Source organism: Spea bombifrons, chromosome 1 (genome assembly GCF_027358695.1).
Source record: "Spea bombifrons isolate aSpeBom1 chromosome 1, aSpeBom1.2.pri, whole genome shotgun sequence".
Lineage (NCBI taxonomy): Eukaryota > Metazoa > Chordata > Amphibia > Anura > Pelobatidae > Spea > Spea bombifrons.
The window spans coordinates 54,864,883-54,887,926 of record NC_071087.1 but is presented as its reverse complement, the minus strand read 5'-3'; the positions used below and the strand labels follow the sequence as shown (position 1 = coordinate 54,887,926).

Below are 23,044 nucleotides of genomic sequence, written 5' to 3'. Positions count from 1 at the left end.
CTGTCCTTCTTCTATAAAATAAGCATTCCATGTCCCTTGTATTTATATTGTTTTAGCCATATCTACATTATGATTGGTATGTACAAGGGAAAACACCATTCAGACTTCTTGGGGATTTCTTGTATGAGTACTTCACATTTTCTTGAAAGATGCAGCTGTTATTATAAATGGAATACAATCAGTGCCTTCACAAACATACAGTCTGACTCTCAAAATTGTCAAATGCTCTGAAAAATACCTGTGACAGAATGACCTGTAATACAAGGCCCCAAGGTAGTCAGAGATGGCTCAAGCCTGGCTGCCAAACAAAGATTGCTCAGGCAGGAACTCCATTGTGTAAACTAATCCAGTTAACAGGATTGCTGCCAATGGGAGATTCAGAAGCTAAAGGGCATTAAAGGTTGGGTTGTCTACATGCACCTGTTTATCAATGTTAATTTATGTTAATGCAGTTCTGTGGATATATGAGTCTATATTTTACATCAATAAACTGTTAATTCCTGCTGTACTCAATTCAAGGTAGTTGTGTCTACTTATTGGGTACACATTGCAGGGTTCCAAGGTGTGCATGCTGGCTGGTGCTGGAAGTTATTCCGGGGACAACAGGAGGATACTAGGTGATCTCTGGGAGTTACTACAGCTCTCTTGGTGAACCCGTTACATTGGCGGCAGCGGCGGGATCCTCCTTGCAAACGTCCCAGCAGAGTACCAGCGGCTATACCAGCAGCAAGCTAAAGATGGTGCCAACACTACAAGACGTTTTGGTGCGCAGCAGAGTCATGGGCTACCTGAAGGAATGGTACGTGCTACAACTAGATTGGCGAATGCCGTACCTGGGAGAGCAGCCCCAAGAGGACTTGGTGGCTGAGTTGGAGAAGTTGCTTCCGCTTGAAATGAGTGTGGATTGTGGGTAACGGGCCCTGTATTGGCAGGCCGCACAGTGGTGTCCAGAGCTGAAAGATTACCTGCCAGAGGGCGATTACTTTGGTGGCCTGGGATTGATAATGGAAAGCCTACAGGAGGACCGAGAATGTGGGAGCCCATTGAAGTATCGGTGCGAGGAGATACTGGAGTTCAGGGAAGGGATTCTTGGTGAACCCGTTACAATACCCTTCGCCTTATATTCAATGTCATTTTATAATCCAACCTCAAATAGAGGTCTGACTATAAGACTAAGATCCAGATCCTCCGCAGCGCTAAAGGGGATCTGGATCCTCCTCTTTGGCAGCCCATGGACGTCTGCAGGATGCGCGCAGAAAACCTCCACTGCTGCCCGGCACTTCTATGACGGAGCGCCAGCGTTACATGACCTTCCGGTGCTCTGTCATAGAAGTGCCGGGCAAAAGCAGAGGTTGTCTATACCAGCTGACCTCACTAGACACCAGGGAGTCTGGAGCACAGAGAGCAAATCTAGGGATGCATTGCTAAGTCTGGGGGGCAGAGTGGCATATAGAGGGGTATAAGGCATATCTGGAGGGCAGAGTGGCATATCTGGGGGCAGAGTGGCAAGCCTGGGGGCAGATGTGCATAACTGGGGTCAAATGTGCTTAACTGGGGGCAGGTTGGCAAATAAAAGATAATAAAAACAAGAAATGCATCTTCTCAATCAGACTTTTTATTAAACATGAAAAAATAGTTTACATGTGAGTTAATATTAATATTTACTAGTTAAATTTTGTTCCTATAGGGTAGTCTTCTATTCAGACAGCCTCCCCTGCCAGCACTTTCCACGGGGGGGGGGGTGCCGGCACGGGAGGTTGTCTAAGCGCATCGTGCGGACGGTCACCGGCTGCGGCGATGTGCATAAACAGCCCCCGCTGCCGGCACATCTGCACGATGTGCTTTAACAATCTCCCTTGCCGGGAATTCCCACGGGGGGAGTCCCGGCAAGGGAGATTGTTAAAGCACATTGTGCAGATGTCCCGGCAGCGGAGGTTGTTTACCCGCATCACCGCAGCCGGTGACTGTCCGCACGATGCGTTTTACCTCTGCCCCCAAGACTTACCAGAGCAGACTCCCGTGTCTTGCGGGGCCGGCGGGGGACATCTACGCAATACGCGTATATAACTTTCGGTGCCGGCACATCCGCTGAGTGCCAGCACCGGAAGCTGTATACGCTTATTGCGTAGATGTCCCCCGCCGGCCCCGCAAGACACCCGGGAGTCTGCTCTGGTAAGTCGGGGGGGGGCAGAGTGGCAGCATATCTCGGGGGGGGGCAGTGGCAGCATATCTCGGTGGGGGGCAGTGGCAGCATATCTCGGGGGGGGAGACAGAGTGGCAGCATGTTTTTTTGGTGCTTTTTTAACCCCTTCATTCCCCTATAGACGTACCGGGACGTCCAAAAAACGCCCACAAAGAAACCCCTATGGACGTCCCGGTACGTCCAGCCCTTCGTGCAGCGTCAGGGACACATCGTTTGACAGCCTGGACTCCACCCTGGCAGCAGAAGCCGGCATCGCCGGCTTTCTGCTGCCCGATCTCCCGTAACAGCTACCGGCATGAAAGCCGGTAAGCTGTTACGGTTGAAAGTGCCCGATCACGCAGTTGCAAACGCGCGATCGGGCATTCCCTTCCGGGTTGCGTCACTGCTGGGGATATCCTGCCCTCCGATGAGGCACAGAGACGCTGCGATCTCTATGCAGGACCTGCATAGAGATCACAGTGTGATCGGTGCAGGGGGATCGCGGGGAGGGGAGTGAGAAACCATCTCTCTCACTCCCCCTCCCGTCCTGAAAGAGAAAAGCAGAAAAAAAAAAGTTAAAATTAAAAAAAAATATATAAAAAAACATAATAAAAAAATTATTAAAAAACCTTACTTCCCATTGCCCTAGCATAACATCTAGCCAGTATAACCCTCCTGCCCCCGTTCACAACCCCCAAACCCGTTAAGCCATAGGCATAAAAATTATACAAAATTGTACACCTTATAGTATGCTCCCTGGTGCTGGGAAAGTCTGGAAAATCTATATAAATTAGGTATATCTGAAATCAGGACACCTGAATTAATAAACTTTACCTAATTTTGTGAGGATTCAGAGGGAAAATGTAAAAAAAAAATTAGTTTATTTTTCTAATCTTCGCTAGTTTTTACTAAATTTCTCATTCTAAATTTTCAGCTAATCATCCAACTATGGTATCAAACGAAAGCTCTATCTCTCCTTGAAAAAACAATATATAGTTTATATGGGTACACTATTCACAGGAAAAGAGAATCATCGCTAAACCGACATACCCCAAAAATGGCAAAATTGCTCTGGGCTTTGAGGTACCAAAAAACCCTGGGATTGAAGGGGTTAAAGAAAAAAACTTTTTCTTTAAAAAAGCACCAAACTTTTAGGGTGCGGCCTATATACGGGGGCGGCCTATATCCGAGCCAATACGGCATATATATATATATTTTTTTTTTATTTATAAATATTAATGATGCAACATGTGAAAAATGTTTTCTGGTCATGTTTTAGCTTTCCTTAAGCTAAAAAAAATAAAATGCAGAACTGCCCCCCCCCCAAAAAGAAACATCATTACCCCATTATTTTCATTAAAAAGTATGGGTTTTTTTAGAAGTTGCTTTTGCTACAAGAAATGTGTAGCCATAGGCTTTGGAAACGAGACAGAGGAAGTATGCTATATTTATGCTTGTTTTTTTTTTTAATTGTTCAAACAAGTAGTGGAATAAAAGTTGTACTGTTTCCTCAAAGAAGAAGGGAATTTTTCCTGCTAGACAGTTTTGCTTCTCAGAACACCAGACATTGTAGGAAACATAGTTTTGCCTGTTCTTTCACTTTCCAAAATGCCCCCCCGCAAGTAGTTCATTTTAATTTGTATGTAAGACTGGACCTGGTCCACATACCTATGGGCTTTGTAAGGGGCTAATAAAGGGTTAATATTTCTTGACTTTCAAGAGCTCGTTTATAATGATTCCATGAAATATTATTATATATAATATATAATTATTAGTACACTGATCAAATTGTCCCCGTTAATAGTCATTATAAAATATTTCTTGTGAGGAAGTAAATGCATAAGGAATTGAATCCTCTACATTTAAGAAGGGATTTCAAACCATCAGTATTATCTAAAACACACTTAAAGGGACAGTCTAAAGTCACTGACACCCCTACTATAGAAGAACGCATATTAAAATATTATATGAGTTCATTAATGTGTATTATTCCAAAATGATAAAAAGTACATAAAAAGGGCATTTAGCTGGGAATTGGGAAAAGGGGCAAATACAGTTGGGGGGACTTTGCATTTGCAAAATGGACCACACGAAAGGTGCCACACACTTATCATATGCATTAAAGTGCATATGGTGGCTGCAGTAATTAAGCCCAAAAATAGGCAAATAAATCACAAATATATTTCTGTATAATATATGCTTTATTCCACAATGTCCATTAATGTAATGTACCTGCAGATGTATGCAGAAAAAGGCATCAGTCCATGAAAAAGAGCTATCAAATGATAACCCTGAAAACATAAAATAAAAAATGAAAAGTTTTTAATAAAAATGCTGAACTAGAATAAATCAGCCCAATCAGTGGCAAGAAGGCTGTCGGGATCTTAGTCTGAGACCCCAAAGGAGCCACTCACCCGAGTACCTGCTAACCGCAGGTGCCGGGTCCTGCGCCGTATGCCCTCACTCAACTTTATTCGGCCCCAAATTTAGGCGGTGAGGAACACGCTTGGATGACATCACGCACAGGGGCGGGCCGTCCATGACCGGCAAGTTTAAAAACCGGCACTGAGTTATTGTGCCGCTTCCAGCAACTCTCTGCTTGCAGCTTATTTTCCCTATTGTTCTCAGTGTACCTGACCCTGGCTATTCATACTGGACTTGCTGATCTTCATGTACCTGACCCTGGCTATTCATACTGGACTTTGTTGATTGCTGCGTACCTGACCCTGGCTATCCTGTTTTGACCTCACTGTATTGTGCTTCTTGGATTCAGTGTTCTCCTGCGTTCTGGACTCCACCTTATAAACCCCTGACAAAGGCACTCTTTGTTAGAGCTCCATGCCTGGAGTGTTCACCACGCCTGTGCTTGAGATGATTGGCGCTAAGCATATTACATGATAAGGCATGCTGCGTGGCAAATACCTGGGGGGGGGGGATTCATGTGGAGAATTCTGCACAATACCCCATGCATCTGGAAAAGGGATACCATGGAAATGTCGAGGGACATCTTAACCTAGATAACGATTTGGATAATCCAAATAACATTTGTCATTATTTGTGTTTATAAGTATGCTATTTTCCTGAAGATTGGGTGTGGTTATAGCCCTGGTCTTAGTTACCTTCTAGGGATAGCAATATTATTATAAATGGACTCTCATAGGTTTCTCATAAGTTCTCAATCTTGACTATTCTATTGCTGCATAACGTTTAATAACCAATCAAAAGCTAAATATATGCATACATGTGAATAGTGACATAGAATAAACAGTCTCCTGTAGCTGCCCTGTGAGACCGTAAAAGCTGAGCATAGTTTGCTTCATAGTGCAAAACAAGCTTCAGAGGAAGAGCTTGGCACCATTCATTGATATGTGGGCTAAGTCTCAACCAGTGCATAAAGGTTCTCTTTTAAATATCGTATCGCTATGCGATCAGTTTTTGGTTTCGCTCCGACGATGCATTCCTCCAAACCCTAGATGTAAACAGACAAATTAGGAATGCGCCTAAACCACGAGCAAAAACATTAATTATTATTTCTTATCTTTGGCAGAAAGGCACAGCGTGGTAAAAGACAGATATACAAACACATGCCTTCATAGCTCCAATTGATAATAGTTTTTTATCCCGATTATCTTCTGGGAACTAGACCAATGGACACCTGTGCCCCCTGCTCCATTCTTGGAGATGTCTGTCACCTCTAAAAGACCGCAATGCAAGGAGGCCCCGGAACAAGGGAACTCGTGTGTAGGGGCATCATGACAGAGGTTAGGGATAGGATCACCTTCCCTGGCAACAACTTGGAGCTGGGAAAAGCTTAGCTACTCTCAGGCTCAAATAATACAAATGTGTAATATGAGGCCTACCAAACAGGTGTGAGCATGCTGCAAATACAGTGTATTGGCTGTACAATGTATACAAAAAACAAAAACTGTCTGCGCTTCTTACCCTAATAAAATTGGCAACAAATATATAAACATAATATAAATGAGAGCAGGGCTCAGAGTTAATTAGACTTAAAGAAGGAAATACATTTATTTCCAAGATAATATCCAGTTGGGAGAAATAATTAAATATCTCTATCACAATAAACGACTGGTTAAATGAGTTTAGGAAACTCCTCCCTAGGATACATGACCTTTGTTTACTGGAGACACAATTTAGGGTACTAAATAAATGGTACCTTGTACCAACTCGTGTTGCAAGTATGTTTCCAGTAAATTCTAACATCTGTTGGCGCTGTGATCAGTCGATTGGAACATATCTCCACATATGGTGGTCTTGTCATAAGGTCAATAGAGTCTGGGTAGAGATTCTTCTCTACTTGAGGGAAATAGATAACATAGTAATCCCAGATTCCCCGCCTTCTCTACTACTCCACCTAGGCTGCCCTCCCTTGATTCAAGTACAACTAAACTTATCTAGGTCTGCAACTAACGATTATTTTCTTAATCGATTAGTTGGTCGATTAAGAAATTTTAGATTAATCGATTAATCGGATAAAAAAATGTACATTTTTCATTTATTTAAAATAATTTAATAAAGTAACGTAGGATGTAAAAAACAAACAGCAGAATAAAAACACTTTGATAAAAATGCATTTCTTGTTTTAATTTCCCAACCTGCCCCCCCCTGTTATGCACATTTGAGCCCAGGCTTGCCACACTGCCTCCCAGATATGCCACATACCCCCAGACATGCCACATGCACCTAACTGCACCTTAAGTTAACCTTATTAAATTAACCCTGAAGAGAAGACCCCATTAACTATAATCACCCCTAAATAAACCCTAAACACCCCATCAACCACAACTGCCCCTAAATTAACCCTGAAGACCCCATCAACCACAACTGCCCCTAAATTAACCCTAAACACCCCATCAACCACAACTGCCCCTAAATTAACCCTAAACACCCCATCAATCACAACTGCCCCTAAATTAACCCTTAAGACCCCATCAACCACAATTAACCGTAAACACCCCACTAACTATAACTGCCCCTAAATTAACCCTAAACACCCCACTAACTATAACTGCCCCTAAATTAACCCTAAACACCGCATTAACTATAACTGTACCTAACTTTCAGCAGCCCAAATATTAATTTTATACTCACCAGTTAGATGAGTTCTTGAGCCTCGTGGACGGTATAGGAAATGGGCGGGACCAATTTACACTTTGGCCCCGCCCCTTTCTCGCTCCCTGCCCCTCCCTGCAGTCACTGCCGATTGGCCCTGCCCCTTTCTCCCTGTCCCTCCTTGCAGCCAATCGGCAGTGACTGCAGGGAGGAACTGTAAGTAGCATTTGCTCTGAAAAAACCCTCATTTTATAATCGATAAAAATCGATTCAACTAATCGATAATGAAATTCGTCGGTAACGATTTTCATTATGGATTATTATCGATTTTATCGATTAGTTGTTGCATCCCTAAACTTAACCATTCACACATGCATAGCAGCTAAGAAAATTATAGCGAAAGAATGGAAACAAAATAGACACAATAAAGTAGTTTATTAATGGCCCTTGCATTTTCCTTAACTCTCTTTCATTTTAAAATAAATAAAATCCTGGTTGACTCAGTCCTCACAAACTACAAAATATGAAACCAAACTGTTTTAAATATTGTCTTTCCAATCTGCATTTTTTAGAACTAGTAAGTCATTACTTGCATTATAGATCACACTAAATGAAGTTACTTTAAAAAAAAAAATCTGATTTTTTTTGCAATTATGGTAATTATTGCTAATATTTTACATTTATATTGTTACATTAAATTGTATATCTCATTTACACGTATTTAATTACTACTCATAGATGTACATTTGTGATATAAGTATAAAGATAATATGAAAAAATGTAATGGTTACCTGATTGATAACCTAAAGAATCTGGAGATTTTATCGACTGGTTTAGTTTATTGTTCACATATCCTGAACCAAGTTGGCTGCCCAGTGGTTTGATTTGATTTGGTTAGAAATTTGAATTAAAAACAGTGCTTGTTGTTGGTAGTTTCAGAATTACCTGCATTAAACATGTATGTGCAGTTGAGCAGTTAATCGCTTATTAATGAGTATAGTTTTTTCCCACTAGTCTGGATTATAGTTATATATATAATTATATTTTGGGTTCTTGGTGTCTGGGGCAAGATTGAGGTTCTCAACATCACATCCGCTTCAGAAAACAGAAGGAGGTTTAGTTGAATTGCTCAAGCGCTTCTCTCACCTTGCAACACCTGGAGAAACTGCCCCTTTTGCCCTGGAGCAGTTACAGCCCTGCCTGTATTACCTTTTTTTGTTACTAAACTGTGATGAACCATCAAAGAATAAATGGCCAACAAAATAAACCAACACAAAGCAGTAATTTAAACACCCAACTCATATTTATTTCCAAAAATAGTAATCTTTTCAAAATAAGACAATAAATTATTTTTTGGTACACAAACATAAAATGTCACCGATATATTTGCCTATTATACAGCAAATTTTGATATTTATTTTGTATATAATGCAGTAGGCAGTGTGTCTGCCTTTAAATCTACAGATCAAAAGATTATGTATGGGTCTAGGTGTACAAATGATGTTTTTGTTAACACAGGAAGAACAATCACAGCAAAACTCATCCACTGTGCTTATATGAACATAAAGACTATGGTGAGCTGTGAGATGTAACCTTTGTGGTCAAAGACCGCTGTTATGTCCACAGAAAAAAAAGAAACTAACCTACAGGCCTGGGGAACGATACTCAAACCTAGAGCGTTCCAAGGTATGAATAATGGTGGTAATTTGTAACTCAGATATATAATTAATAAAATATACAAATTTTCTTTAGCTTACATTTCTAGTTTATCTTAAATTTTATCCTTTTCAACAAACAAAGAAGCAAAATGTCTATTAATTTGCTCAGAGAACAAATCAACACAATTAAGAGATTAAAATAATGAATAAAACAAATGTTAGTCGCTGCTATATGTACATTATACACATTCATTTATAATTAATCTCTCTTAGCTTATAGAAAATAGTAAACATTAATATGTATCTTGCACATACTTTTCTGCAGACAAAATGTAAAAAAACAAACCCAAAAAAAAACAAGGACCACAAAGTATACTTTTTTACATTGTTTTGTCTTTTCTTTAACCATATTTTTGCTGGAACAAGGCAGGATCACATTTTTGATAACGTGAATGACGGAGCGAAAGCCACCATCTGAGATTATGCTTTAAGATGATTGATCACTCTCATGCCTTTCATTTTCCTGTTAAAAACAGAATACGGAGAATTATTTTCATTTTCTGGAAATAGTGTCCATTTTAGTCAACATGCCAGATTTCTCTACAATTTTTTTTTTATATAATATAAATATCTTGCATATCATACCGTATCTTTCCAGAGATTATTTCCTTTACTAGTTTTGCTTTAGGATTGATGCATTTTGTTTTTACAGTTTTGCTTTTGTCCTTGATGGTAGCTCTGAAACCAAGACACAGCATATTAAAACATTAGCAATTAATCTAAAATAATTTATTAATCTAAAAATTACGATTTACCTATGCAGAGATTTGACTTGTTTTTTTATTCTAAATCAAGCGTAAAGCAGTGTATTGAGATATTTTTTAAGGCTCCATTTCTATGAAACTATATGTTAATAGGACTTCATATATTTAGTTATATATAAAATATTTACATTATGATTGCTCCTCCAATTGCTTTGAAAATACATACTTAAGTACATAAATCGAAATGTCCGTTCCTATATCTGTGCATGGTATATAGTATCATGCAATTCTCTTCTTCGTTGACATATGTTATGCAGTGAATGCTTGTAAGGTTAATATTACACCAGGAATACTAAACTTTTAGCAGGTTGGATGATTTTGAAAAGTTGAGATTAACAATGTTATTCTAACGAGAATGTAACCATAGTGCAAGTTACATATACTGTAGAAGCATGTAAAAAATATTCTGTGCACTATACTTTTGTCTGTCAAGACCACTATTAACATACGGTATATCTTAAATCTGGATGTAAGCATTTTGTTCTATGACATATAGAAATAAATATATATATGTATAAACATAAATATGCCGTATTACTTACATAACTTCAATTCTTTCACAAGATGTGCTTTTTGGAAAAATTTCAATTTTTGTCGTTTCTTTAACATTTAGTCTTTTACTCGATTTGTGGCATAAGCAACGTTGACCTTGATGCGGAGCAGACATTCCTGAGTTAAATTTAAAAAAAAAAAATCCTATTAAAGCAAGCGCATGTTATTACATTTCTTTATTTCAATGTTTTCTTAAGGTGTACATTGAAAGTAAGCTTCAAAATCTATAATTAAACATTGCATTTTGATATAAATACGTTGAGTAATATAATGTTAGAGTTTTAAAGTAATCAAAATTACCTTTTGTCAGGGGTAAAATGTACAGGAGAACACAGAAGATGATGAGATATTTGTTTGCCATGTTCTTGCTGGAGAGGTTCTTCTTCTTGGCGAATTGACCAGTGTTAAGAAGGAATCACTCCGAAGCTCTTTATATTCATTCCAAAAAAATGTGTTTTTTTTTTCTAGGGGGGTGTGGGCTGGATCCCTTACTTACTGGAAATGCTCTGGTTTCAGTGATGCTGAATGTGAAAGCAAAAGTATAATCTTACTGTTACTTACCCGTCCTCGGTTCCCACGTCTCCGCAGCAGCCGCCACGCAGGAGAGGGAGACCTCCCTCCACCGCACGGCCACCTCCGCAGCAGCCGACACGAGGGAGAGGGAGACCCCCCTCCACCGCACGGCCACCTCCGCAGCAGCCGCCACGAGGGAGACCCCCCTCCACCGCAAGGCCGCTTCCGCTGCCTTCCTCTGAAGTGCCGCGCAGGAGAGGCAGACCTCCTGGTACACGGCGTCCTGCTGCTGCGCATGCGCGACCTCTAGTGGCGAACTCGCATACTAGAGGACTTTATGAAGGGAGATTACGCCATCCACAAGATGGCCACGAGTCACAGACACCGGAATTGATGTCATGAGGGGCTGATGGGAGATTCAGACTTCCTCTGCGGTTCTCCATTTAAACCCCTCAGACCAGTTTCACCTTGCCTTCTGATGGTCGTCTATGCCTTGTGCTAGCACCCAGATAGCGTTTTGGTTCCTGTATTCTCGTGTATGATCCCGGCTTGTCTGACTTCGTTGTGTTCCTGATTCCTGACCTCGGCTACGTTTACGTTTATCCTGTTTTCCTGAATCCTGACCTCGGCTACGTTATATGACTATCCTGCTCTCCGGAAACCTGACCTCGGCTTGTTTGACCTGTTCTGTCCTGGAGTCCTACCTGACCACGGTGTCTCCTAACTACTTGTACGTGACAGAATCAGAAGGCCATCATGAGACCCGCTTCGGTGGGACTTCAAGGTTCCTGTGAGGATCGTCTAGATGAGATGGATCATCGTCTGGATCAGTTTGCCCAGGCGCTCCAGACGCTTCTTCAGCGCACTGATCCCGGACTACAGATGCATGCTCCAGCAGTAGCGCCCCCACCGGTTCCTTCTCCGACTCCAGTTCCTGTGGTTCATGTTCCTATGAATCTTCCACCGCCACAACGTTACGGAGGAGATCCTGCTGCTTGTCGGGGGTTCCTGAATCAGTGCGAAATACATTTCGAACTTTCACCTTACGCCTTTGCTTCTGACCGGGCCAAGGTTGGGTACATTATTTCGCTCCTCACCGACAAGGCTCTGGCATGGGCATCTCCTTTATGGGAGAGGAGTACTCCAGTAGTTTGCTCCTACTCCGAATTTGTCTCTGCACTACGCTCCGTATTCGACGTGCCAGGCAAGAGGTCTACCGCTTCTTCCTCTCTGTTTAACATTCGTCAAGGGGAGCGTCCTCTGATGGACTATGCTATTGAATGTCGCATCCTTATGGCGGAGGTGAACTGGACTGGTGAGGCACTTATTGCAACTTTTCTGAATGGATTATCAGAGACTTTGAAGGACGAGATCGCTGCTCGAGATCTTCCCTCTGATCTGGATTCTGTAATTTCTTACGTAACTCAGATCGACCTTCGTCTCCGCGAGCGTCAGGTGCAACGGGACAGTTTGAGAGCACGTGAGAGAGGACCTGCTTTGGGTATGCTGCGTCTGTCCTCTGTTTCTAGCGGCACTCGGATGACGGTGCCGATTCGAGTATCCTGGCCTGAGGGATCCGTTTGCACAGAGGCTTTTTTGGACTCGGGAGCTGCAGAGAACTTTATCGATGCCCGTTTTTGTGTACAGCAGCTCATTCCCACCATGCCTAAAGACACGCCTGTCAGACTTGAGGCCATTAACGGCAGACCGCTTCACCCGGCTCAGGTTACTCAGACTACTATACCTGTGACACTCTCCGTAGGCATGCTTCACAATGAGAGACTTCAGTTCCTGGTTATCTGCTCTCCCTCTACTCCAGTCATTTTGGGGTTTCCGTGGTTGCAGACACACAATCCTACCATCAATTGGACGACGGGAGAGATCACTTCTTGGAGTCATACCTGTGGGGAGCACTGCACCGAACCCATCAGGCTGGCCATGGTGTCTACTACGTCGGAGATCGTCGCGGCAGTCCTTCCCAGTCAATACCGAGACTTTGCTGATGTGTTTGACAAGAAGGAGGCTGAAAAGTTGACCCCGCACAGACCTTACGATTGTCCTATTGATCTCCTTCCGGGTACCATGCCACCCAGAGGCCGAGTCTACCCCTTGTCTGTTCCTGAGACTAAGGCCATGGAGACATACATAGAGGAGAATCTGAAGCGGGGTTTCATCCGTCGGTCTACCTCCCCGGCTGGCGCTGGGTTTTTTTTTGTCAAGAAGAAGAACGGGGAGCTGAGGCCATGTATCGACTATAGGGGCCTGAATAGAATTACGAGACGCAATTCGTATCCTATTCCCCTCATCTCCGAACTCTTTGATAGGTTACGTGGGGCCCAGATCTTTACCAAGTTGGATCTTCGTGGGGCCTACAACTTGGTCCGTATCCGTGCCGGCCATGAATGGAGGACAGCATTCAACACACGGTCCGGACACTATGAGTACCTGGTTATGCCGTTCGGCCTGTGCAATGCCCCGGCAGTGTTTCAGGAGTTTATTAACGACTGTCTCCGGGACTTTCTCCAGCAGTTTGTCGTTGTCTATCTGGACGACATTCTGATCTACTCTGCAGACTTGTCCACCCATCGCGAACAAGTTCGTCTAGTACTTAGTTGTCTTCGACGACACGGACTGTTTGCTAAATTAGACAAGTGCGTCTTTGAGACCCGTAAAGTGACTTTCTTGGGGTACGTCATCACTCCTGAGGGGTTCGACATGGATCCATCTAAAGTACTGGCGATCAAGGACTGGCCACGCCCAATGGGTCTCAAGGCTCTTCAACGTTTCCTGGGGTTTGCCAATTACTACAGGCGCTTCATCCGTAACTACTCAAGGATTGTTGCACCGTTTACGGACTTGACCAAGAAAGGGGCCAATGTCTCCGAGTGGTCTTCCGAGGCCGTTTCTGCGTTCACCCTTCTCAAAGAGAAATTCACGACGGCTCCGGTGTTACGGCATCCCAATCCTCTTCTGCCGTTTGTCCTCGAGGTGGATGCTTCCGAATCCGGGGTTGGAGCAGTGCTCTCGCAACGTGCTTCGTACAGTGGTCCACTACATCCTTGCGGCTTTTTCTCCAGACACTTCTCCACAGCCGAAAGGAATTATGATATCGGCAATAAGGAGCTGTTGGCAGTTATTCTGGCCCTGGAGGAGTGGCGTCACCTTTTGGAGGGGGCTTCGGTACCTACCTTGATCCTGACCGATCATAAGAACCTCCAATACATGGAATCTGCCAAGTGTCTCAATCCACGTCAAGCTAGATGGGCGCTCTTCCTCTCCCGCTTTCCCTTTGTGCTGACGTACCGTCCCGGATCAAAGAACACTAAGGCTGACGCTTTGTCCCGCATGCATGTACGACCAGAGGAGGAAAGCAGGGAGCCTGAACCGATTGTCCCTTCTACCAAGGTCGTGGCAGCCATTCAATTACGAGGTTATGCACCTCTCCTGGATCGCATCACTCGCTCTCAGGGTCAAGCTCCGGATTCCAGGCCTCCAGGGAAACTGTACGTCCCTCCCAGTTTGCGGGTGCCTATCCTTCGCACACTCCATGGCGCCAGAACCTCGGGACATGCGGGAGTGGCGCGCACCAAGGACTTACTTTCTCGGACTTTTTGGTGGCCTCACTGGGGCAGGGATGTTACGGCTTTCATCCAATCGTGTACCAGGTGTGCAGCTAACAAGTCCTCTCGCACTCGGCCTGCTGGACTCCTTCGGCCTCTGCCTTGTCCCTCTGTCCCCTGGACTCATGTGGCCATGGATTTTATTGTCGAGTTGCCTTCGTCCAGGGGACATACCGTGATTCTTGTAGTGGTCGACCGGTTCTCAAAGATGGCTCACTTTGTTCCGCTACGGAAATTGCCCAGCGCCTCCACCTTGGCAGACATTTTTATCCGGGAGATTGTGCGGCTCCACGGAGTGCCTTCGGAAATTGTGTCAGACAGGGGGACGCAATTCATAGCAAGATTCTGGCGCGAATTCACGAGATCCTTGGGCATCACCTTAGCCTTCTCCTCGGCTTATCACCCTCAAACGAACGGTCTGGTTGAGAGGGCTAATCAACATCTAGAGCAATACCTGCATCTCTTCATTAATGACCACCAGGATGACTGGGTCGATCTACTGCCGTTCGCGGAGTTTGCCAGGAACAACACGCTCCAGGAGTCCACCAGAATCTCTCCATTTTTCTGTCTGTATGGTCTTCACCCACAGTCTCTTCCGGATACAGTACCAGTATCGCCTGTTCCGGACCTGGAGGAAAGACTTGCTTCTATCCGTGCCACCTGGGCTTCTGTCCATTCTGCACTGGAACGCGCTGCCCAGCTTCAACAACGTCAGGCCAACAAGAGGCGTTCACCCAACCCATCATATCGGCCTGGCGATAGGGTGTGGCTATCTACGCGGTTCCTGAGACTCCGGGTTCCCTCCATGAAATTGGCTCCGAGGTTTATTGGACCCTTTCCGGTTCTGCGTCGGATCAACCCAGTGGCCTATGAACTCTCGCTGCCCAGGACTCTTCGCATTCCTAGAGTATTTCACACCTCCTTGCTGAAACCTTTGGTCTGTAACCAGTTTACCCGAGGCGAACATTCTATGACTGAGACTGCCCAGAGGGCTTCCGAGAGACGCACTCCGCAGGTCATTCTCGATTCCCGGCGGCAGCAAGGCAGCCTACAATATCTGGTGCAGTGGAGAGGTCTCGGTCCCGAGGAGCGTTCCTGGATACCAGCGGCACGCCTCGCTGTGCCAAGATTGATACGTGCATTCCACGCTAGACACCCGTCGCGTCCTGGTGGTCGCCCTGAGGGCGCCCTTTTGAGGGGGGATACTGTTACTTACCCGTCCTCGGTTCCCACGTCGCCGCAGCAGCCGCCACGCAGGAGAGGGAGACCTCCCTCCACCGCACGGCCACCTCCGCAGCAGCCGACACGAGGGAGAGGGAGACCCCCCTCCACCGCACGGCCACCTCCGCAGCAGCCGACAAGAGGGAGACTGAGACCCCCCTCCACCACACGGCCACCTCCGCAGCAGCCGACAAGAGGGAGAGGGAGACCCCCCTCCACCGCACGGCCACCTCCGCAGCAGCCGCCACGAAGGAGAGGGAGACCCCCCTCCACCGCACGGCCACCTCCGCAGCAGCCGCCACGAGGGAGAGGGAGACCCCCCTCCACCGCAAGGCCGCTTCCGCTGCCTTCCTCTGAAGTGCCGCGCAGGAGAGGCAGACCTCCTGGTACACGGCGTCCTGCTGCTGCGCATGCGCGACCTCTAGTGGCGAACTCGCATACTAGAGGACTTTATGAAGGGAGATTACGCCATCCACAAGATGGCCACGAGTCACAGACACCGGAAGTGATGTCATGAGGGGCTGATGGGAGATTCAGACTTCCTCTGCGGTTCTCCATTTAAACCCCTCAGACCAGTTTCACCTTGCCTTCTGATGGTCGTCTATGCCTTGTGCTAGCACCCAGATAGCGTTTTGGTTCCTGTATTCTCGTGTATGATCCCGGCTTGTCTGACTTCGTTGTGTTCCTGATTCCTGACCTCGGCTACGTTTACGTTTATCCTGTTTTCCTGAATCCTGACCTCGGCTACATTATATGACTATCCTGCTCTCCGGAAACCTGACCTCGGCTTGTTTGACCTGTTCTGTCCTGGAGTCCTACCTGACCACGGTGTCTCCTAACTACTTGTACGTGACACTTACCCTAATAAAATTGGCAACAAATATATAAACATAATATAAATGAGAGCAGGGCTCAGAGTTAATGAGACTTAAAGAAGGAAATACATTTATTTCCAAGATAATATCCAGTTGGGAGAAATAATTAAATATCTCTATCACAATAAACGACTGGTTAAATGAGTTTAGGAAACTCCTCCCTAGGATACATGACCTTTGTTTACTGGAGACACAATTTAGGGTACTAAATAAATGGTACCTTGTACCAACTCGTGTTGCAAGTATGTTTCCAGTAAATTCTAACATCTGTTGGCGCTGTGATCAGTCGATTGGAACATATCTCCACATATGGTGGTCTTGTCATAAGGTCAATAGAGTCTGGGTAGAGATTCTTCTCTACTTGAGGCAAATAGATAACATAGTAATCCCAGATTCCCCGCCTTCTCTACTACTCCACCTAGGCTGGCCTCCCTTGATTCAAGTACAACTAAACTTAACTAGGTCTGCAACTAACGATTATTTTCTTAATCGATTAGTTGGTCGATTAAGAAATTTTAGATTAATCGATTAATCGGATAAAAAAAATGTACATTTTTCATTTATTTAAAATAATTTAATAAAGTAACGTAGGATGTAAAAAACAAACAGCAGAATAAAAAAACTTTGATAAAAATGCATTTCTTGTTTTAATTTCCCAACCTGCCCCCCCGTTATGCACATTTGAGCCCAGGCTTGCCACACTGCCTCCCAGATATGCCACATACCCCCAGACATGCCACATGCACCTAACTGCACCTTAAGTTAACCTTATTAAATTAACCCTGAAGAGAAGACCCCATTAAATATAATCACCCCTAAATAAACCCTAAACACCCCATCAATCACAACTGCCCCTAAATTAACCCTGAAGACCCCATCAACCACAACTGCCCCTAAATTAACCCTAAATACCCCATCAACCACAACTGCCCCTAAATTAACCCTAAACACCCCATCAATCACAACTGCCCCTAAATTAACCCTTAAGACCCCATCAACCACAATTAACCGTAAACACCCAACTAACTATAACTGCCCCTAAATTAACCCTAAACACCCCACTAACTATAACTGCCCCTAAATTAACCCTAAACACCGCATTAACTATAACTGTACCTAACTTTCAGCAGCCCAAATATTAATTTTATACTCACCAGTTAGATGAGTTCTTGAGCCACGTGGACGGTATAGGAAATGGGCGGGACCAATTTACACTTTGGCCCCTCCCCTTTCTCGCTCCCTGCCCCTCTCTGCAGTCACTGCCGATTGGCCCCGCCCCTTTCTCCCTGTCCCTCCTTGCAGCCAATCGGCAGTGACTGCAGGGAGGAACTGTAAGTAGCATTTGCTCTGAAAAAACCCTCATTTTATAATCGATAAAAATCGATTTTATCAATTAGTTGTTGCATCCCTAAACTTAACCATTCACACATGCATAGCAGCTAAGAAAATTATAGCGAAAGAATGGAAACAAAATAGACACAATAAAGTAGTTTATTAATGGCCCTTGCATTTTCCTTAACTCTCTTTCATTTTTAAATAAATAAAATCCTGGTTGACTCAGTCCTCACAAACTACAAAATATGAAACCAAACTGTTTTAAATATTGTCTTTCCAATCTGCATTTTTTAGCACTAGTAAGTCATTACTTGCATTATAGATCACACTAAATGAAGTTACTTTAAAAAAAAAATCTGATTTTTTTTGCAATTATGGTAATTATTGCTAATATTTTACATTTATATTGTTACATTAAATTGTATATCTCATTTACACGTTTTTAATTACTACTCATAGATGTACATTTGTGATATAAGTATAAAGATAATATGAAAAAATGTAATGGTTACCTGATTGATTACCTAAAGAATCTGGAGATTTTATCGACTGGTTTAGTTTATTGTTCACATATCCTGACCCAAGTTGGCTGCCCAGTGGTTTGATTTGATTTGGTTAGAAATTTGAATTAAAAACAGTGGTTGTTGTTGGTAGTTTCAGAGTTACTTGCATTAAACATGTATGTGCAGTTGAGCAGTTAATCGCTTATTAATGAGTATAGTTTTTTTCCCACTAGTCTGGATTATAGTTATATATATATATAATTATATTTTGGGTTCTTGGTGTCTGGGGCAAGATTGAGGTTCTCAACATCACATCCGCTTCAGAAAACAGAAGGAGGTTTAGTTAAATTGCTCAAGCGCTTCTCTCACCTTGCAACACCTGGAGAAACTGCCCCTTTTGCCCTGGAGCAGTTACAGCCCTGCCTGTATTACCTTTTTTTGTTACTAAACTGTGATGAACCATCAAAGAATAAATGGGCAACAAAATAAACCAACACAAAGCAGTAATTTAAACACCCAACTCATATTTATTTCCAAAAATAGTAATCTTTTCAAAATAAGACAATAAATTATTTTTTGGTACACAAACATAAAATGTCACCGATATATTTGCCTATTATACAGCAAATTTTGATATTTATTTTGTATATAATGCAGTAGGCAGTGTGTCTGCCTTTAAATCTACAGATCAAAAGATTATGTATGGGTCTAGGTGTACAAATGATGTTTTTGTTAACACAGGAAGAACAATCACAGCAAAACCCATCCACTGTGCTTATATGAACCTAAAAAAAGTTGTATGCCCTATGCACTGACTATGGTGAGCTGTGAGATGTAACCTTTGTGGTCAAAGACCGCTGTTATGTCCACAGAAAAAAAAGAAACTAACCTACAGACCTGGGGAACGATACTCAAACCTAGAGCGTTCCAAGGTATGAATAATGGTGGTAATTTGTAACTCAGATATATAATTAATAAAATATACAAATTTTCTTTAGCTTTCATTTCTAGTTTATCTTAAATTTTATCCTTTTCAACAACCAAAGAAGCAAAATGTCTAATAAGTTGCTCAGAGAACAAATCAACACAATTAAGAGATTAAAATAATGAATAAAACAAATGTTAGTCCCTGCTATATGTACATTATACACATTCATTTAAAATTAATCTCTCTTAGCTTATAGAAAATAGTAAACATTAATATGTATCTTGCACATACTTTTCTGCAGACAAAATGTAAAAAAACAAACCCAAAAAAACAAGGACCGCAAAGTATACTTTTTTACATTGTTTTGTCTTTTCTTTAACCATATTTTTGCTGGAACAAGGCAGGATCACATTTTTGATAACGTGAACGACGGAGCGAAAGCCACCATCTGAGATTATGCTTTAAGATGATTGATCACTCTCATGCCTTTCATTTTCCTGTTAAAAACAGAATATGGAGAATTATTTTCATTTTCTGGAAATACTGCCCCCATTTTAGTCAACATGCCAGATTTCTCTACAATTTTTTTTTATATAATATAAATATCTTGCATATCATACCGTATCTTTCCAGAGATTATTTCCTTTACTAGTTTTGCTTTAGGATTGATACATTTTGCTTGTACAGTGTTGCTTTTGTCCTTGATGGTAGCTCTGAAACCAAGACACAGCATATTAAAACATTAGCAATTAATCTAAAATAATTTATTAATCTAAATATTTCTATTTACCTATGCAGAGATTTGACTTGTTTTTTTATTTATTCTAAATCAAGTGTAAAGCAGTGTATTGAGATATTTTTTAAGGCTCCATGTGTATGAAACTGTATGTTAATAGGACTTCATATATTTAGTTATATATAAAATATTTACATTATGATTGCTCCTCCAATTGCTTTGAAAATACATACTTAAGTACATAAATCGAAATGTCCTTTCCTATATCTGTGCATGGTATATAGTATCATGCAATTCTCTTCTTCGTTGACATATGTTATGCAGTGAATGCTTGTAAGGTTAATATTACACCAGGAATCCTAACCTTTTAGCAGGTTGGATGATTTTGAAAAGTTGAGATTAACAATCTTATTCTAACGGGAATGTAACCATAGTGCAAGTTACATATACTGTACAAGCATGTAAAAAATATTCTGTGCACTATACTTTTGTCTGTCAAGACCACTATTAACATACGGTATATCTTAAATCTGGATGTAAGCATTTTGTTCTATGACATATAGAAATAAATATATATGTCTAAACATAAATATGCCGTATTACTTACATAACTTCAATTCTTTCACAAGATGTGCTTTTTGGAAAAATTTCAATTTTTGTCGTTTCTTTAACATTTAGGCTTTTACTCGATTTGTGGCATAAGCAACGTTGACCTTGATGCGGAGCAGACATTCCTGAGTTAAAGTTAAAAAAAAAAATCCTATTAAAGCAAGCGCATATTATTACATTTCTTTATTTCAATGTTTTCTTAAGGTGTACATTGAAAGTAAGCTTCAAAATCTATAATTAAACATTGCATTTTGATATAAATACGTTGAGCAATATAATGTTAGAGTTTTAAAGTAATCAAAATTACCTTTTGTCAGGGGCAAAATGTACAGGAGAAGACAGAAGATCATGAGATATTTGTTTGCCATGTTCCTGCTGGAGAGGTTCTTCTTCTTGGCGAATTGACCAGAGTTAAGAAGGAATCACTCCGAAGCTCTTTATATTCATTCCAAAAAAATGTGGTTTTTTTTTTTCTAGGGGGATGTGGGCTGGATCCCTTACTTACTGGAAATGCTCTGGTTTCAGTGATGCTGAATGTGAAAGCAAAAGTATAATCCACGTGGAACAAACTACAACTATGTAGTATGTATGTTAACTGTGTACGATTTACATTACTGTTACTGCTGTAAATTAAATATTTAGGGATTAAAGTGGGAATGCTCAACTTCTTATATTCAGTCCTAGCTGCAATATAACATCCACTTGTTTCTTTTTGACAACATGTTTTCTTTTTACCCGGTTTAAGTTCTGCTCTTCTTTACATCTTTAAGATGAATTAATGCTGTCGGAGCTATAAGCAGAAGTAATTTTGGCAGCGGTTCCGGAGAGCCTGGTTTTGTGCCACATAGTAAATAAGTGTTCCTGACAGAAATATAGATGACATAAATTTTAAACACTAAAGAATTATTCCTGGAAAGGATTTGGGCATCCGAGAGTACTAGAAATTGTTTCCAATGGTGCATTAGAAAAGTGTTAAATTGAGCATTGGGGGCAGAGATTGCACAGGGAGGCTGTTTAAGGTGCAGATGTGGCACAAGCAGGCTGTTTGAGGGACACAGGTATCACAGGCAGGCTGTTTAGGGGGCAGAGGTGGCACAGGCCCAGCACGGCCCTCATTTTGTCTCCTTTTTAATTTTGTAAAACAGGTTGAAACCTGTTTTAATACTCAATTTTTTTTTGAGCATTATTTGTGAAAAACATGTGCAGATAGTTGTATTGCCCAGCTTGTTACAGTGTTGAAAAGTTAGGAGGACATGACTTACTGAAATAATTCTGCTGACATGAAGTCCAGAAGGTGAATAAAAAAAAGACCACATTAGCTAACATAGTAAAAAAAAAGGGGCAATCCAGGCAAATAATAATAAAGTAGTTAATAGCATTAATAGCCCTTACATTTTATTTAACTCTCTTTCGTTTTAAAATCCTGGTTGACTCAGTCTTCACAAGCTACAAAATTTGAAACCAAACTGTTTCTGAATATTGTCTTTCCAATCTTTATTTCTAGCACTAGTAGTGCATTGTGTATAACATCACTAAATTAAACTACCGTACTTAAATGTTTTTTCACATAATGACCCTTGTTTCTTTTCACTAGTCTGTATTATAATTATATATATATATATATATATATATATATAGTTTTAATTATATTTCAGTGTTCTTGGTGTCTGGGGAAAGACTGAGGTTTTGACATCTGCCCTTTTTGCCTTGTAGCAGTTTCAGCCCTGCCTGTATTACCTTTTTTGTTTCTAAACTGAATAAGTGACCTTTCGAATCAGACATTTTTACAATGATGTACAAAATAAACATTTTTTTAGTACACAAACAAAATTTTACACAAACCTACAGGTCAAAAGCTTATGTATCGGTCTATTTGTACCTTCTGCACCTCCATAGTTTATCCATATCTCTCCTTGAGTAAAGTACAAATGGTGCTTTTGTGAACATGTGAAGGAAAATCATAACACAAACTCATCCACGGTGCTTATAGAAACCTAAAAAGAGTCTTAGCACCTGCCCTTTTGTAGGTCCTATGCATTGACTATCGTGAGTGGTAAGACGTAACCATTGTTGTCAACGACCGCTCTCCTGTCCACAGAAAAAAGACCTTGGGAATGGAGTTCCCTGGTATGAATAGTCCTATGAGGGTTAATGGTGGTAACAAGGTAGGATAACATTTATGATAACGTGAACGACGGAGCGAAAGCCACCGTTTGAGATTATGCTTTAAGATGATTGATCACTCTAATTTTCCTGTGAATAACAGAATATGGAGAATTATTTTAATTTTCTGGAAATACTGCCCCCATTTTAGTCAACATGCCAGATTGCGCTAAAATATTTTATATAATATAAATATCTTGCATATCATACCGTATCTTTCCAGAGATTATTCCCTTTACTAGTTTTGCTTTA

General features: G+C 41.8%; 2 protein-coding genes across 2 annotated transcripts; both read right to left on the bottom strand.

The window, feature by feature from the left end:
- Positions 1–9,309: 9,309 nt before the first annotated feature.
- On the bottom strand, positions 9,310–10,696 carry LOC128488201 (C-X-C motif chemokine 10-like). Its single transcript, XM_053461655.1, has 4 exons — positions 10,590–10,696; positions 10,280–10,406; positions 9,559–9,651; positions 9,310–9,436 (listed from the first exon to the last, which is right to left on the bottom strand). The coding sequence occupies exons 1-4, from the start codon at positions 10,648–10,650 to the stop codon at positions 9,394–9,396; spliced, it is 324 nt and encodes a 107-aa protein (XP_053317630.1). The 5' UTR covers positions 10,651–10,696; the 3' UTR covers positions 9,310–9,393.
- Positions 10,697–18,863: 8,167 nt separating this feature from the next.
- Positions 18,864–21,073, bottom strand: LOC128488185 (C-X-C motif chemokine 10-like). The gene is made up of 4 exons (XM_053461654.1): positions 20,937–21,073; positions 20,628–20,754; positions 19,905–19,997; positions 18,864–19,781 (listed from the first exon to the last, which is right to left on the bottom strand). The coding sequence occupies exons 1-4, from the start codon at positions 20,995–20,997 to the stop codon at positions 19,739–19,741; spliced, it is 324 nt and encodes a 107-aa protein (XP_053317629.1). The 5' UTR covers positions 20,998–21,073; the 3' UTR covers positions 18,864–19,738.
- Positions 21,074–23,044: the final 1,971 nt, after the last annotated feature.

What these genes read in the sequence shown, in the direction of transcription:
- LOC128488201 (XM_053461655.1), bottom strand. Translation starts at nt 10,650, where the DNA reads ATGGCAAACAAATATCTCATCATCTTCTGTGTTCTCCTGTACATTTTA. An exon ending in CATTTTACCCCTGACAAAAG is followed by an intron (nt 10,407 to 10,589) that starts GTAATTTTGATT and finishes AATTTAACTCAG; the next exon opens with GAATGTCTGCTCCGCATCAA. An exon ending in TGTGAAAGAATTGAAGTTAT is followed by an intron (nt 9,652 to 10,279) that starts GTAAGTAATACG and finishes TCTTGGTTTCAG; the next exon opens with AGCTACCATCAAGGACAAAA.
- LOC128488185 (XM_053461654.1), bottom strand. Translation starts at nt 20,997, where the DNA reads ATGGCAAACAAATATCTCATGATCTTCTGTCTTCTCCTGTACATTTTG. An exon ending in CATTTTGCCCCTGACAAAAG is followed by an intron (nt 20,755 to 20,936) that starts GTAATTTTGATT and finishes ACTTTAACTCAG; the next exon opens with GAATGTCTGCTCCGCATCAA. An exon ending in TGTGAAAGAATTGAAGTTAT is followed by an intron (nt 19,998 to 20,627) that starts GTAAGTAATACG and finishes TCTTGGTTTCAG; the next exon opens with AGCTACCATCAAGGACAAAA.